General features: G+C 44.4%; 1 protein-coding gene across 1 annotated transcript in view; it reads right to left on the bottom strand.

Annotated features, from left to right (window-relative positions):
* The window catches only part of LOC103177637 (polycomb group RING finger protein 3), a 108,733-nt gene extending 98,151 nt beyond the window's left edge, over positions 1-10,582 (bottom strand). The window contains exon 1 of the mRNA XM_042339140.1: positions 10,515-10,582. Within this exon, the coding sequence (XP_042195074.1) occupies positions 10,515-10,556 (42 nt within the window). The 5' untranslated portion in view covers positions 10,557-10,582. The remainder of the gene's footprint in view (positions 1-10,514) is intronic.
* Between the last annotated feature and the right edge of the window lie 4,225 nt (positions 10,583-14,807).

Below are 14,807 nucleotides of genomic sequence, written 5' to 3' on the forward strand. Positions count from 1 at the left end.
ACAGTAATATTAACATCCCCAGGCAGTTTCGCAGAACAGGAGGGATTCTTCCCACCTCAACCTTCAAGGTTCTGTCCTTGACTGGTTCAGGTCCTACCTTTCACACCACCTCCACTTCATCTCTCCAAATGGCTTCTCCTCCAGCCCCCGCACCGCCTCGTGCGGTGTTCCTCAGGGCTCTGTCCTTGGTCCCCTCTTCTTCACCCTCTATATGCTCCCACTTGGTGACCCCATCCGCAGACATGGGGTAAATTTTCACATGTATGCGGATAACACCCAACTTTACCTCTCTGCCTCCATCCTCAACTCCAGGACTACTGGCATCCTGACTGACTGCCTGTCCGACATCACGTCCTGGATGAGGGACAACTTTCTCCTCCTGATTGGCTCGCGCCAGCGCCTCCGCACCTCAGGCGCTGGCAGCATCAGCCTCCACGGCTGCACCCTCAACCTCACTAAGCCAGTCAGGAACCTGGGTGTCTTGTTTGGCCCTGAACTGTCCTTTCTCCCCCACATCCAATCCATGACTGGCACTGCCTACCACCACCTCCATAACATTGCCAGACTCCGCCACTGCCTCACCCCTCAGGCTACCGAAACCCTCACCCATGCATTCGTCACAGCAAGACTTGATTACGAGAACTCCCTCCTCATCGGCCTTCCCAACTCTTCCCTTTGCAAATCATCCAAAACTCTGCACCTCGTGTACTCTCGCGCACCAGGCTCCATGACCCCATCACTCCCACCCTCGCCTGACTCCACTGGCTCTCCATCCTTCAGAAGATCAAATTCAAGATCCTTGTCCTCACGTTCAAGGCCATCTATGGCCTTGCCCCCTCCTACCTCTCTGACCTGCTGACTCCCTACCAATCTGCCCCCTCCCTCTGTTCAGTGGGCTCCAGTCTGCTCCATGTCTCCCGCCCTACCATCGATGGCCGGACTTTCAGCCTCTCTGCCGCCACACTCTGGAACTCCATCCCACAGTCCCTTCACCTCACTTCCTCTCTGCCTTTTTCAAGGCTGATCTCAAGACCCTCCTCTTCGATCGTGCCTTCAATTGCCCTCCCACCTCTCTGACTTCCCTCACCCCTACCCCACCCCTCCCCCATGCTTGGGTCCTGACCCCTGACTATCCAGTGCCTTGGGCCATCCTCCCGACGTGAAAGGCGCTCTATAAATGTAATTTTGTTGTTGCTATTGTTGTTGAGGGTAAAGGCAGAAAGATGGAGATTATCCACATCATTCTGGAAGTGGACCCACGTCTGTGGACGATGTACCCAAGAGAGAACATGTAGATAAGAAAAAGAGGGGATGAATGATACAGTTCTGACACTACAAGAGACTGTGTGGTTGCAGAAGGAGAAACTGTTCCACAGTGAAGAAGCTTGAATAAAGATTAATATAAAAGATGGAATGTTTTTAAGCCATTGCAATCAACTGGACTGAATCAGATTAAAAACATGACTGCAGCAGCAAAGAGTAAAACTAGGTCACCAATTGTGAAAAAAAACTACAAAACAACAACGACAAAACTGTTCACAAAATGACAACATTTGGCAAATATTTTTTAGTTTCCAACAATTAACAACCAATTACCCCTTCTCTCATCAGCTAATACCATAAACCTCTTCCATCATCTGGAACTATACCTCTTTCTTTCAAAACTGTTGTCATCACCGCTCATCATAAAAAATGAACCCTTTAAAACAATCATGCCCATATCTCACTTAAGTATAGGTGTCAGCCTAGTTCAGTTGTGAGCACTTTCACCTCCCAGACAGAAGACTTTAAACTCAGTGGTTAGAGCACTCGCCTCACAAGCGAGAGACCTGGGTTTGATTCCCGGCACGATGAAATGTTGGGCAAGTTTCCTTACTACACGAGCCTCTGTTTACCTAGCAGTAAGTAAGAACAGGGTTGTTAGTCGATTGGCAGATCGTTTTTCCGGGGGGTAATAATTCCTTAAAAAAAATTAGTCACTTCAATCCAACTGACTGTTTGTGGGACACTGCTGTGTGCAATTGGCTGACCCGTTTCGCCCACAAAATATGCAGTCAATTTACTTTACAGTATATTCTGTGAAGCGCTTTGAGACTTCTCAAAGACGTGATAAGGCACTATATCAAACAACACTGGTTACCAGTACCCCAGCAGATCAACTTCAAGATCCTTAAACTGCTTCAAATCCATTCAGCCTCCTCTCTTCCAGCTTTCTCCCACCTGTGCCTCCCCTCTTATAATTCCACTCTGTCGCCTTGCTCCTCTCTCTCCGATTTCTCTTTGACCAAACAACACTCTTGAATTAGCATGGATTGAAGAGTGGCTAACGGGTAGAAAACAGAGAGTAGGGATAAACGGGTCATTCTCAAATTGGCAGGATGCCACAAGGATCAGTGCTTGGGCCTCAGCTATTTACAATTTACATCAATGATCTAGACGAGGACATTGAATGTAACGTATCTAAATTCATGGATGACACTAAACTAGGTGGGAGAGTAAGCTCTGAGGATGATGCAAAAAGATTGCAATGGGATATAGATAGGCTTGGGGAGTGGGCGAGTAGGTGGCAGATGGAATTTAATGTGGGGAAGTGTGAAGTTATTCATCTAGGTAGAAAAAATAGAAAAACAGATTATTTTCTAGAGGGGGAGAGCTTAGATAGTGTTAGTGTTCAGAGGGATTTGGGTGTCCTTGTACACCAGTCTCAAAAAGTTAGTTTGCAGGTGCAGCAAGCAACTAAGAAGGCGAACGGCATGTTAGCGTTCATTGCAAAAGGTTTAGAGTACAAGAGTAGGGAAGTCTTGCTGCAACTGTATAGGGCCTTGGTGAGACCGCACCTGGAGTATTGTGTGCAGTTTTGGTCCTTATTTAAAAAAGGACATACTTGCCCTAGAGGGGGTGCAGTGTAGATTCACTCGGTTAGTTCCTGGGATGAGGGGACTGACCTATGAGGATAGGCTGAATAAACTAGGGCTATATCCTCTAGAGGACAGAAGAATTAGGGGGGATCTTATTGAAACATATAAGATTCTTAAAGTGCTGATAAAGTAGACACTGAGGGTCTGTTTCCCCTGGTAGGAGAATCTATAACCAGGGGTCACAGTCTTAAAATTAAGGGTCAGCCTTTTAGAACAGAGTTGAGGAAACATTTCTTCACTCAGAGGGTAGTGAATTTATGGAATTCACTACACCCAGAAGGCTGTAGATGCTCAGTCCTTGAACATCTTCAAGGCTGAGACTGATAGATTTTTAAAAAATAGAGGGATTAGGGGATATGGGGATAGGGCAGGTAATTAGAGTTAGGTCTGAAGATCAGCCATGATCTTATCGAATGACGGGGCACAGGCTCGAGGGGCCGAATGGCCTACTCCTGCTCCTAATTCTTATGTTCTTATGGATTCTTTCCCTCCTCCCTACTCGACACTTTGAAGGATTTTGAAACATTCATCCTATGTGAAACGTGCTATACATTACAATATTACATTTTAAAGTGCCTTTCATGTCGGGATGCAAGTTTCTATTTCTATACATTTCTATAATAAATAACTTTTATGTAAAAGATATGTCTCAAAGTGCTTAGATGAGATTAATTAGAAATTAAACCAATATTGCTATCGAGGCCACCACCATGGCAGGTAATTTGCACCAGAAATATCCAACAAATAGAAATGAGATGAGTGCCAATTAAATTTAAATTTTTAGGATGAGGAAGAAGCATAACCCAAAAAACTGGGAGGAAAACCAATTCTCTTAAAAATGGTAGTGGGAGGTGTCTCTTCAATACCATCTGAACCACAAGACAGACAGGACTTTACAGGACTTAAAATGAATAAATCAATTCTTCCATTTATCTCTATTGAACCTCAACTTCATTGCTGGTGATCAGCCCCCCACAAATAGGATGCAAAAATGGCTTTCATTTCTGAATGACCACATGTACAATCTATTTGACCAAAGTAGGGCTTGATTTATTTTAATAAATTCAAAAAATATAAGGAAATGGAATGACTACTACCACTAATAGCTTTCTCAAGACTCCAGAACAAACCAAACTGAATTGTTGGTGTATCAACATTTTGGGTCCACGACTCTTCATCAGAACTGGGGCATGTTGGGAAGACAAAGCAGAGCGAGGAAGACCTTTTCTCTCTGATCTTTTTGTTGCAATTTCCACCCCCCCACCCTTTGTTTTGTATTATTAACACCTCTTTAACCCATCATCCCCTGTCCTCTACCCCATTTTCTCCCTGGTCTTCCTCCCCCTGCCTCTCCCCTCTCTGTTAGCCTTTAAAAGCCTCTCCCTCCCAACATGCCCCAGTTCTGAGGAAGGGCCATGGACCCAAAACATTGACTCACTTTCCTTTCTCCATAGATGCTGCCTGACCTGCTGAGTGTTGCCAGCGACTTCTGTTTTTATTTCAGATTTCCAGCATCTGCAGTATTTTGCATTTTGAATTGTTGGTGCCAGTTACTCAGAGTATATGGAGCTGCTTACAATTCCCATACCTCGTCTTTTTCCAAAACTACTGTCTTGACTAAGAACATAGAGTCTAAGTTGACATATAACCAAAAATGCCTTATTGAAAAAGTAGCAATACACATTAATTTTTGACACTATTTGCATCCGAAACAAATATCTGTAGCAATTCTATCAGTTACATCCTTCACATAGTTTACATATAAAGATTATACTGAGTGATTAGTATTAAATTTAGGCGCAACATCTGGTATCGCAACCACAGTAACACGTCAATCCAGCAACAAACTAAACCATATATCAGATCAAACCATCAAAGATCAGCATGCAAGATGTTGGAGCTCCAATTTCATTTATTTTGTAAATTTTCTCCCCGCCTCTCCTGAAGAGGTTAATTCATGCCAAGTGCAGTTTCACAAACACCCTTAGGATTACTTCGTTCAAGTGGTTGGTTGCTCATTCTTTGTGTGTGACTCTAATGGTGAGCGCTAGCAGACTATTTGACAATGGGAGAAAATGATTTGACAATCATAGCCAAATCAACAACGACAACAATTTGTGTAGGTGCAAATTAGCAATAATGTTCTCACCTGAAGTTGTGAAACAGGAGGGGTACCTTGACAAAGATCAGGATCAGAATCGGGCTGATTCTTCCCCTTCCAGGTCTAGAAGCACTGAAGCCAATTTTGGCACTGTTCCCCCGGTTCAGATCAACAATTGTTCCCTGGCTCTGATCAACTAACTCAGCACAACTATCTATCTCAGCACATACTGCAATTCGAATCCATGACCTTCTGAGCTTCTGGTCTTTATGATTGAATACTATGGTTCAAGAAAAACTTAATCTATATAAGAAGTTTTAAAATTCTACATATAGAATCCATTATTTGAGCAGAAATTATGGATTTTAAGGAAATATATAAAATGCAATTCATACCTAATACATATTTGCTTATTCATTACAAACACAATTGATTTGTTAACACTAATTATTTCACACTCTGGGTGTATTTAAGTACAATGTATTAACATAAATAAGTTATCTTTCAAAGATATTCCTCAAAATAGATAAGAAAAAAATATTATTTTAAATTTGCATGCTCTACATATGGAAATCAAAGTTTGTATACAATATTCTGATTAATTTTGATTATTCTGCTTGTGTTACATATAACAAAGACCACCGAATAACACATAAAATGAATGTCACAGAACCATAGTGTTCTGAGGAAAAAGACTCCAGCGTAGGAAAAACTGGGAAATTAATAGGAAAAGTAAATAGAAAAAAAATGTACAGCATCAAACAGTCACAAAAACATACTTATAAATAAAAAAAATCAGATGAGATGTCATACTTTTGCTTCACATTATTGCTAATTTGCACCTACACAAATGCCTAAAGACAGAATGCGAGCCCCCCAAAAAAGGGGGATGACAGAGGGTGGAAGATGCCAGAAAGTAGGAACTGGAGAGAGTTGAGGCAAAGCAATTTTAAAATAGAGCTCAGAGGATGATACTTTCCAAAACCTCCTCACCTTCACATGTCTCTAGAAAATGGAGCTCCCTCCCTTTGTCCCTTTCCAAATCATTGTCTTGACTAAGAGTACACATACAGTCTTAGTTGACATATAACCAAAACAGCCGCACTGAAAAAGTAAAAATACACATTAATTGTTGACACTACTTGTAGAAGAATTAGATGTCGCTCACTCCAGCTCAGGAAACATGCACTGAACCTTGGTACTTTGTCTGACTCTCTTTTGTCAACTCTTTTTTAAGCCTTTCATCCAAGCTCTAATCAGCAAAATCCGTCTCGGTCATAACCTCACTCCCAACAAGCTGAAACACTCATCCATGTCTTTGTTACGTCCAAACCTGACATTTCCAAAGTCTTGTTCATCAGTCACCTCAACTCTACCCTCCAATCCTTCTGATTATCTAGAACTCCAAAGTTCACAATCACTCCCACATCCTGCACAATCATCACTGTTTTCACCAGCTTCACATTAAGGTCCTTATCCTTCAGATGCCTCCATGGCCTTGACCCACCCTATCTCTGATTTCATGCAGTCCTCTTTTCCGCCTACCCTGCCCACTCTGCTTTCGTTCTGTTTAGTTGGAAAAAGCTGATGTTGAACAAGTAATCTGTCCTGGCATCCAAGGTGGAGACAGAATGGGTGTCATCTGTGTACATATGGAAGTAGATCAAATGCATGCACACAATGTCATCAAGGAGCAGTTTGTATGCAAGGGACAGAATTGAGAATACAGCCCTTAGGAACACCGAATGTACCCATGTGGGGGCAGGACAATAAGCCATTGGGAAAACACTGGGATAAATTGGAGGGAAACCAGGAATGCACATCATGTAGATGCTCTGGGAAGATGGTGGATAAGGATAGAGTCCTCAACAGTTGAAACTGGCAGAAAAATCAAGAACAAAGAAGCATAGGGAGCCCTGGCATACAGACAGGGAACATTGTTTGTGGCTCAGACCGTCTTTCGGGGGGGACAGCAGCCAAATTGGAGAGACTCATACAGGGACTGGTGGAATAGGAAAAAGAACAATGCTTTCCAGCATTTTGGAGGGAAGGATAGTTTGGCAATTGAGTTACAGCTGGAAGTTTGGGGGGGATTCACGTAGTTGTTTTAAGAAATGGGGTGTGGGCGGGTTAATAACAGCAGTTTTAAAAGTGAGACGTTGAAAATGTCAGCTAACAAAAGGGAAGGAAATAGCCAGCTGGGTGGGCAGAGGGTGTGTGGAAACTGGGTCAAGGGTGATGGATTTAATGTGAGAAATGAGGAAGGAGATGGATACGGGGAGACAGGGTCAAAGATCTGAAGGGTGCAGGGCTTGGAAGGAGGGAAGAGTGAAAAGGGAAAGGATGAAGCAGCTAAGCAGATATTGTCAATTGTGGATCCCAAGAAGTCCATCATTTCCTTGCATTTGGCGTGGTAGGTAAGGATGCAAATAATGTGAGCAGAGAAGATAACTGAAGGTGAAGAAGATAAGCCTGAGGTTATCATTGCCCTTCAGGATGCTTCTGGATTAGGAGGAGATTTAGCCGAGGAAAGGGAGAGACAATAATTTTTGCTGGGGTGCAGCTAGATCTGAGCCAGTTGCTCTCTGACACACAGACTTTGGACCTAATCGAATGGCTGTGAATATTGTTCTAAAGGATTTGCAGGGATGGGAAGCAGTTTGAAATTTTATTAGGGGCAAGGGTTTAGTTGAACAGCTCAATAAATGTGTTGAAGTCAAACAAGCAAAGACCCAAGTGTTTGGAGGACACATTGGTATTTGGAGGTAGTTTTCTCCAAGGGAAGAAGGAGATAGTGGAAGGCTTAGGCTTAGATAGTGGAAGGCTCAGTGAAGGGAATATGAGAGGTGGGGGAATGTTTTTAAATAGCTTTGTCAGAAATGAAGAAACACTGGATGATAACAATGTTGAAAGGATTTGCATAGGGAAATTATAGGAAGGATGAAGTTGAGGAAGGAAAGGAGAGGTAAAGTGAAGGTTAAAGTTGCTCATGATGAGGAAGTATTGAGAGAAGAAAGGGGAGAGATTTTAATAAGAAAGGCACTGGAAGGTTTGGGAGGGCTGTCAGACAATGAAGATCTTAAAGGAGAGGCAAATGAGATGGTGGAGTGAGGTATTCAAAGGAGGAGAAAGATCCGGAGGAGTAAGGAGGCAAACCAAGAGAGGATTTGAATATCAGCACACAAGAAGCATCCAAAGGAGAAATGGCACTTTGGAGTTTTATTATATATAAGTAATATAATCCTCGCATTTGATATAGCTCCTTATCACATCTTCGAGACGTCTCAAAGCGCTTCACAGAATATACTGTTAAGTAAATTGACTATATATTTTGAAGGTGAAACGTGGCAGCTAATTGCACACAGCAGTGACAATATTTTTGTTGAAGGAATCCGCCAATCGACTAACATCCAGGTTCCTACTTACTGCTAGGTAAACAGAGGCGTGTGGAGTAAGGAAAGTTGCCCAACGTTTCACCCTGTCAGGAATCGAACCCAGGTCTCTCACTTGCGAGATGAGTGCTCTAACCACTGAGCTACAAGACTCCACATTATGTCACATACTGGTATGTTACTGGTTCAGTATAGCCAAGACAACAATTTCAAGACTTAATATAAAGCTGGTTCCAACAGGCTTGTAGCACTGCTGTTGTTCCTTCAGTTGTCTTAGCATACAAGTAATAATTTTAATGTATTAGAAAAGGGGTACATTCCATGAACTGGAGCAGATGAGCTGCAGCTGTAAGATACTTCTGTGTTTTAGACTTTTAACCGAAACTCACATAGCTCAAAGTATTTTCAACCCCACCTCTCCCAGCTTTTGGGGGTGGGGGGCAGGGGGTGGAATCAGTGTTGACAAATATGAGTTACACAAATAGTTTACAACATCCAATTCCAAATACAAAACAAAAAAGTAGGCTCTGACAAGAAATCCACTTAAAAGTTTGCTTCAAACCAAATCACTTGTTGTAAAAGCTAAAAGAACTCACTGTTAAAATACTTGGTTAGCTAGTGTATAAATCAGCTTCTCAGACAATAGTCAAAATTTTATTTGTCCATTGTGAATATTTTATGTCAATAGTCAAAATTTTATAACTACATTATCAAACCTCACTAAGCTGTAAATTTTTGAAATGTAAAAATCAAATTTACATTGGTTTCTAGCTCATTACGATCTCACAATTCAAAAGGAACACCATCTGACACATACTTTCCTTAGCAACATGGTACAATTTACCATAAGACACAGATGTAACCACAGTATAATGTGCAATACTTGTTTAAGTTAGACACCATAATTCACACACGTTAAAAGGTTTGAGACCATGGGATTGATCAAACAATAATAAATTGGTCATTTTCAATCTACGACTGTTTGTGGGACATTGCTGTGCGCAATTGGCTGCCGCGTTCGCCCACAAATATACAGTCAATTCACTTTACAGTATATTCTGTGAAGCGCTTTGGGACGTCTAGAAGACGTGAAAAGCGCTATATCAAAAAAAAAGCAAGAAAAAAAATGCAAGGACTGTGACTATAAGATTTCTCAATAAGTTACATTTCACACATTACCTCAATGGGAATTGAAAGGAAACGCATTTACATTCCTTGCATGAACATCAAAGAGCAACAAAAAAGTAGATAAATATTGAATATTGTCTTAGTAAAGCATTCAGACTTAATATAAACTGTCACGAGACACAATTAGTTTCCTCACTAACTCATGGAAACCTTGAATCTCAAAATTGGTTGCCATGAAGGAAAATGGAATTAGAAATCGCTGCACCTCTTCAAAGGAGAAAAACTGTGTCGTGATTTTGCTACAGTATATGTGTAAACATCTTCAGCTCCAGAATAATTATAGACTGAAATAGTCGAGTTTATTGGAATGCTGTTTGGGAAAGGCAACCACCAAACACACTTTTGACGGATGTCCACATTCAAATGAAGAAGACCTCACAGTAAGGCATCCCAAAATGATCAGACATCAATGGCACATGATGTGCCTCAATGGGAAGTCTAACAAACTCGGGGCAATCCGTGCCAGAATAGTGAACAGCAGCAAATACCCAACACAGATCCTTCCGTCTGACACAAAGGATCACACACCAGGAACAGGCAGTCAGAGGCTCTCCTGCCGGCATCAGGCACAGAGCGGCTGTGGGAGCTGCAAACACAGACAAGTGTCAGCAGCAGTCAACTGTGGGCCCGGGCTGCTGCTGCTGCTGCTGCCTGTAAGTTGGGAGCAGTTGATCTCGGCTCGGCTCGGCTGCTCTCTCTCTCTCTCTCTCCGGGCTGAGCCTCACTCACTCACTCACAGCGACCCGAGCACCAGTGAGTTACCCGGGGCAACCCGTGGCCGCACTGCCCGCCCCCCCCAGCGCCCCGGCCCCTGCACCGCGCGGCGGCCGGGCTCCGTGCACACCCCACCAGTGCCCGCGGGGAGGGGAGAGGGAGCGGGGGGCGGGGGGCGGCTGCAGGCCCCGCTTGACTTACTTGCTTTCGCGTTGCTGGCGGCCAGGGATGCGGAGGACTCATTGAGGGAGGGGAGGGCGCTGAGGGCGGTGACGTCACCGCAGCGGCAACCCCCCCCCCACAATCCTTTGTTCGTGACGTCTTCAGTTGGCGCCAATCACACATGCGCCTGATGGGGAGGGGGGGGGGGGAGGGTGCGAGATGCGCGTGCGCGGGGAGGGCGGTGCGCATGCGGGCACGAGGCCGAGAGGAGCTGTTGAGGGAGGAGCGTCGGGCAGCACCTCCCCCCCCCTCCCCCCCCTCCCGCCCTGTGCCTGAGGCTCTCTGAGCTGTCATCATCATCACCATCATAAAAATAATAATGATAATAATGATGATGACAGAGCTCCTTGTCACGTCTTCCAGGGTAGCAACTACTTGTGTGTTACACGGCCCGTCCACGCGGGGTGGCGTCCTGCAGCGCATGACGGCGCGGAGTCTGACCCCGAGCCCAGGGGGCCGGGGGGGGGGGGGAGGGGGGAGGTGACCCTGAACTCCCATCACAAAACGGTCTTCAGGCGGGGACTTGACGGTGGTTGAAGTGAGGGGGGGCGGTGGGGGGGGGGGTCAGCAAATCCGATAGGCAGCGAGGGAGTGAATTGATTTGAAAACGAGGGAGAGGGTCTTGAAGTCACTCTGTTCGGTGACTGGGAGCCAGTGGGGCCCGGCAAGGACTGGTGTGATGGGGGTGCGGCGTTTCGTGCGGGTGAGTATTTGGGCAGCAGAGTTTTGAATTCATTGGATTTTGCGATGGTGGAGTTGGGGAGACCAGCGAAGAGGGCGTTGGGTTAGTCCAGCCGCAAAGTGACAAAGGCGTGGACGAGCTGTGTCAGTTTTGAGGTACGGAGGTGGAAAAAAGTAGTCCTGGTCAGGGAACGGATGTGGTAAAAAGGAAAGCTGATGCCTAAATTGCACACGGGTTCAGAGAGTCTAAGGGAGAGCCCGAGGAGCTTCAGGAGTTCAGACCCGCAGGAGAGAAGATGACTCAAAGTGCTTCACGGAATACATTGAGTGAATTGACTGTATATTTTGTGGATGAAACGTGGCAGCCAATTGCACTCAGCAGAGTGCCACAAACAGTCGTGGATTGAGTGATCAAATTATTATCATTATTACTATTGTTTTGAAGGGATTATTACCCCCAGAAAAGCAATCCGCCAATCGACTAACAACCGGGTTTCTACTTCATTGAATCATAGAATTATGCAGTACAGAAGGAGGCCATTCGACCCATTGGGTCTGTGCCGGCTCTTTTAAAAGACCTTTCAAAATCAATCCAATTCCCCCGCTCCCTCCCCATAGCCCTGCAAACTTGTCCTCCCCAAATAATTATCTACTCCTCTCTTAAAGTTTCCTACTAGGTAAGTGTGTGGAGGTATGCGGAATAAGTAAACTTGACTAAGTAAACTCGAGCAGAGAGCACAACAGCGAGGTGGGAACTGAGTGAGGTGAGGACAGAGTGAGAGGAATTGGGTGAGAATGGAAATTCCTTATTTACAAACTGAAATTTAGTAATGGGAAATGATAAGAGATAAGAGAAGTAAGAGAAGTAAGAGTAGGGGAACATCCAGGGAAGAATCTATGGAAGAGATAGCAGAGGCACTATTGCATATATATAATAATTCATTAGAAAAGGGGGTAGCGCCAGAGGAGACTTACAAGGTTGATACCGGAACTGCAAGGTTATACCTATCAGGAAAGGCTGAACAAGCTTGGAATCTTCTCTTGAAAAGAGAAGTTTAAGGGGTGACCTGATAGAGGTCTTTAAAATTATGAAAGGTTTTGATGGGGTAGACAGAGAAGGTGTTTCCACTTGTGGGGAAGACCAAAACCAAGACCATAAATCTAAAATAGTCACCAATAAATCAAATAGGTAAAGTCAGGAGAAACGTTTGTGGTGGGAACGTGGAACTTTTTTTGAGGAATGCCTCAACTACCACAAGGTGTAGTTGAGGCGAGTAGCATAGATGCATTTAAGGGGAAGCTAGATAGTACATGAGGGAGAAAGGAAGAGAAGGTTATGCTGATAGGCTTAATTGAGGAAGGGCAGGAGGAGGCTCATGTGGAGCATAAATACTGGCATTGACCAGTTGGGCCAAATGCCCAGTTTCTGTATTATATATTCTATGTGAAAAAAAAAGTTTTGCCCTGCCTGGAATCCAACCTCTCACTTGTGAGTCGAGTGCTCTAACCACAAAGCTACAAGACTCCACATGATCCTTGCATTCGGTACAGTGCTTGTTACACCAAGAGGACGTCTCACAGGATTTACTTTGAAGTGCAGTGTCTCTGTGGGAAAAACGCGGTGTCAATTTTGCAAGCAGCAATGTCCCACAAACAGCCATGGAGTGAGTAACCAATTTTATTTGGGGGATTGTTGGTCAGGGCACCAGGAGAAACTCCCTTCTCTTTTTGAGTAGTGCCATGGGATCTTTAATGTCCATCTGAAGAGGCAGACGGTTTATCATCTCATCTGAAGGACGCATCTCTACCAATGCACCATGCCCCAAGCAATTCAACACTCTGCACAATATGTTCGAAGTCCCAATTTGGGGTTTGATCCTTCTGACCCAAAGATGAGTGTCCTATCACTGCCAGGCCGACACATTGTAATATAGAAGCTGGCAGACATACAGTAAAGACGATGGCTGTGACAGGAGAATGTTTTTTGGTCATCCGGTTATAATGACACAGTGGAAACCCATCACATGCTTAAGAGTATCCAAACCATACTAAACGTTCCCAATATGTATTCCACCTGCATTGTATCTGGAATAGAATGAACCTGGAGGGATGCATCCTGTTTAGCTAAATCCAGAGGCTATTGGGCACAGGATGGCAAGAGCTCAAGCTTGGGGACCCAGAGTGTGCATTGGGGTACTGCTGAAGTTTAACCAGCTAAAACCACTGTCATGCAAGATAGGACCACCCTGCTCCCTGGGGCTCTGGCTTGCAGGTTAACAATAACTGAGTGGGAAGAATCCCTGTTCGTGCTTTGCCCCTCCAAGTCCTGCCGATGAGCCAGGCTGGCTGGACATTCCTCAGCAATGCCCTGGAATACTGCGGACTGGCCTGGTTCAGGAAACCACCACAGGGTTGACTTGATTCTAACATTTTGTCGCCAAACATGCCACTTTAGAGCCAAGCAGTCCTTGCTTATCTCACTCCTCCACCAACCCCAAAAATAGACAGTCGCTCGTCATTTGACATCCGACAAGCACAGGTTTGAGCCCTCACAAGGTGGAAGGCGGGTACAAGCAACTCCCTGTGAGCTTCCTGGTGAACAACACAGCACAGAATGAAATGGGTAAGAGCATTGCCACGATCGTCCTGCCCATAGACAGGCTCATATCCCTACCAATTGAGCAATGGTTCCACCAGTTGGAGATGCGGAGCAGCTGCTTACCAAATCAAAATGGATTCGAAATCCAGGAATATATGGACGGGTGTGTGACACATGCCATGCTTAAGAGTATCCAAACCAAACTGGGGCCGGACTTTTTGTCACAATTACGAGACTAACTGAAGTTCCTTTACCTCTTCCCCCCAACAGAGGACTGGTGGCTGCACTTCTTCCCTCCCGTTGTAGTTGCCATCGGACGAGAAGGGAACCAATTAGGAGCAGCTCCCAGGTGATTGACAGCCAGGAGTCGCTTGGGAATGGCTGGAATCTGCTGTAAATTAGTCAATTAGTAAATGGAATAAATGGAATCTTGTTGTTGTTGTAGTAATTTGAATAATAATAATCCTTGCATTTGATATAGCTCCTTATCACGTCTTCGAAACGTCTCAATCCTCCTATCTCCATCCTGGAGCCGCTCGAGAAAGAGAAGGCACAAGTGAGCACGTGCAGCATTTTGTCCAGATTAACCAGATTGTTGTCCTAATTAAAATGGGTAATACAAATGAATCGGGGCCAGTCTTTTTGTCTGATTTACCCGGTGTCTGGGGTTAACCGGTGTCTGGCTAAAGAGGCTTCTATTGCACATAAACATGGCTGGGAATATTGACAGCCTGATGACATAATAATAGTAATAATCCTTGCATTTGATATGGCACCTTACCACATCATTGAGATGTCTTAACGTGCTTTACAGAATATATTATAAAGTGAATTGACTGTGTATTTTGTGGGCGAAACACAGTAGCCAATTACATACAGCAGTGTCCTACAAACAGTTATGGAATCAGTGACATTTTTTTTGAGGGATTATTAACCCAGACAGCAATACGACAATCAACGAACAACCAGGTTCCTACATACTGCTCGGTAAA

The sequence above is a fragment of the Callorhinchus milii genome, unplaced genomic scaffold (assembly GCF_018977255.1).
Source record: "Callorhinchus milii isolate IMCB2004 unplaced genomic scaffold, IMCB_Cmil_1.0 Scaffold1, whole genome shotgun sequence".
Taxonomy (NCBI): Eukaryota; Metazoa; Chordata; class Chondrichthyes; order Chimaeriformes; family Callorhinchidae; genus Callorhinchus; species Callorhinchus milii.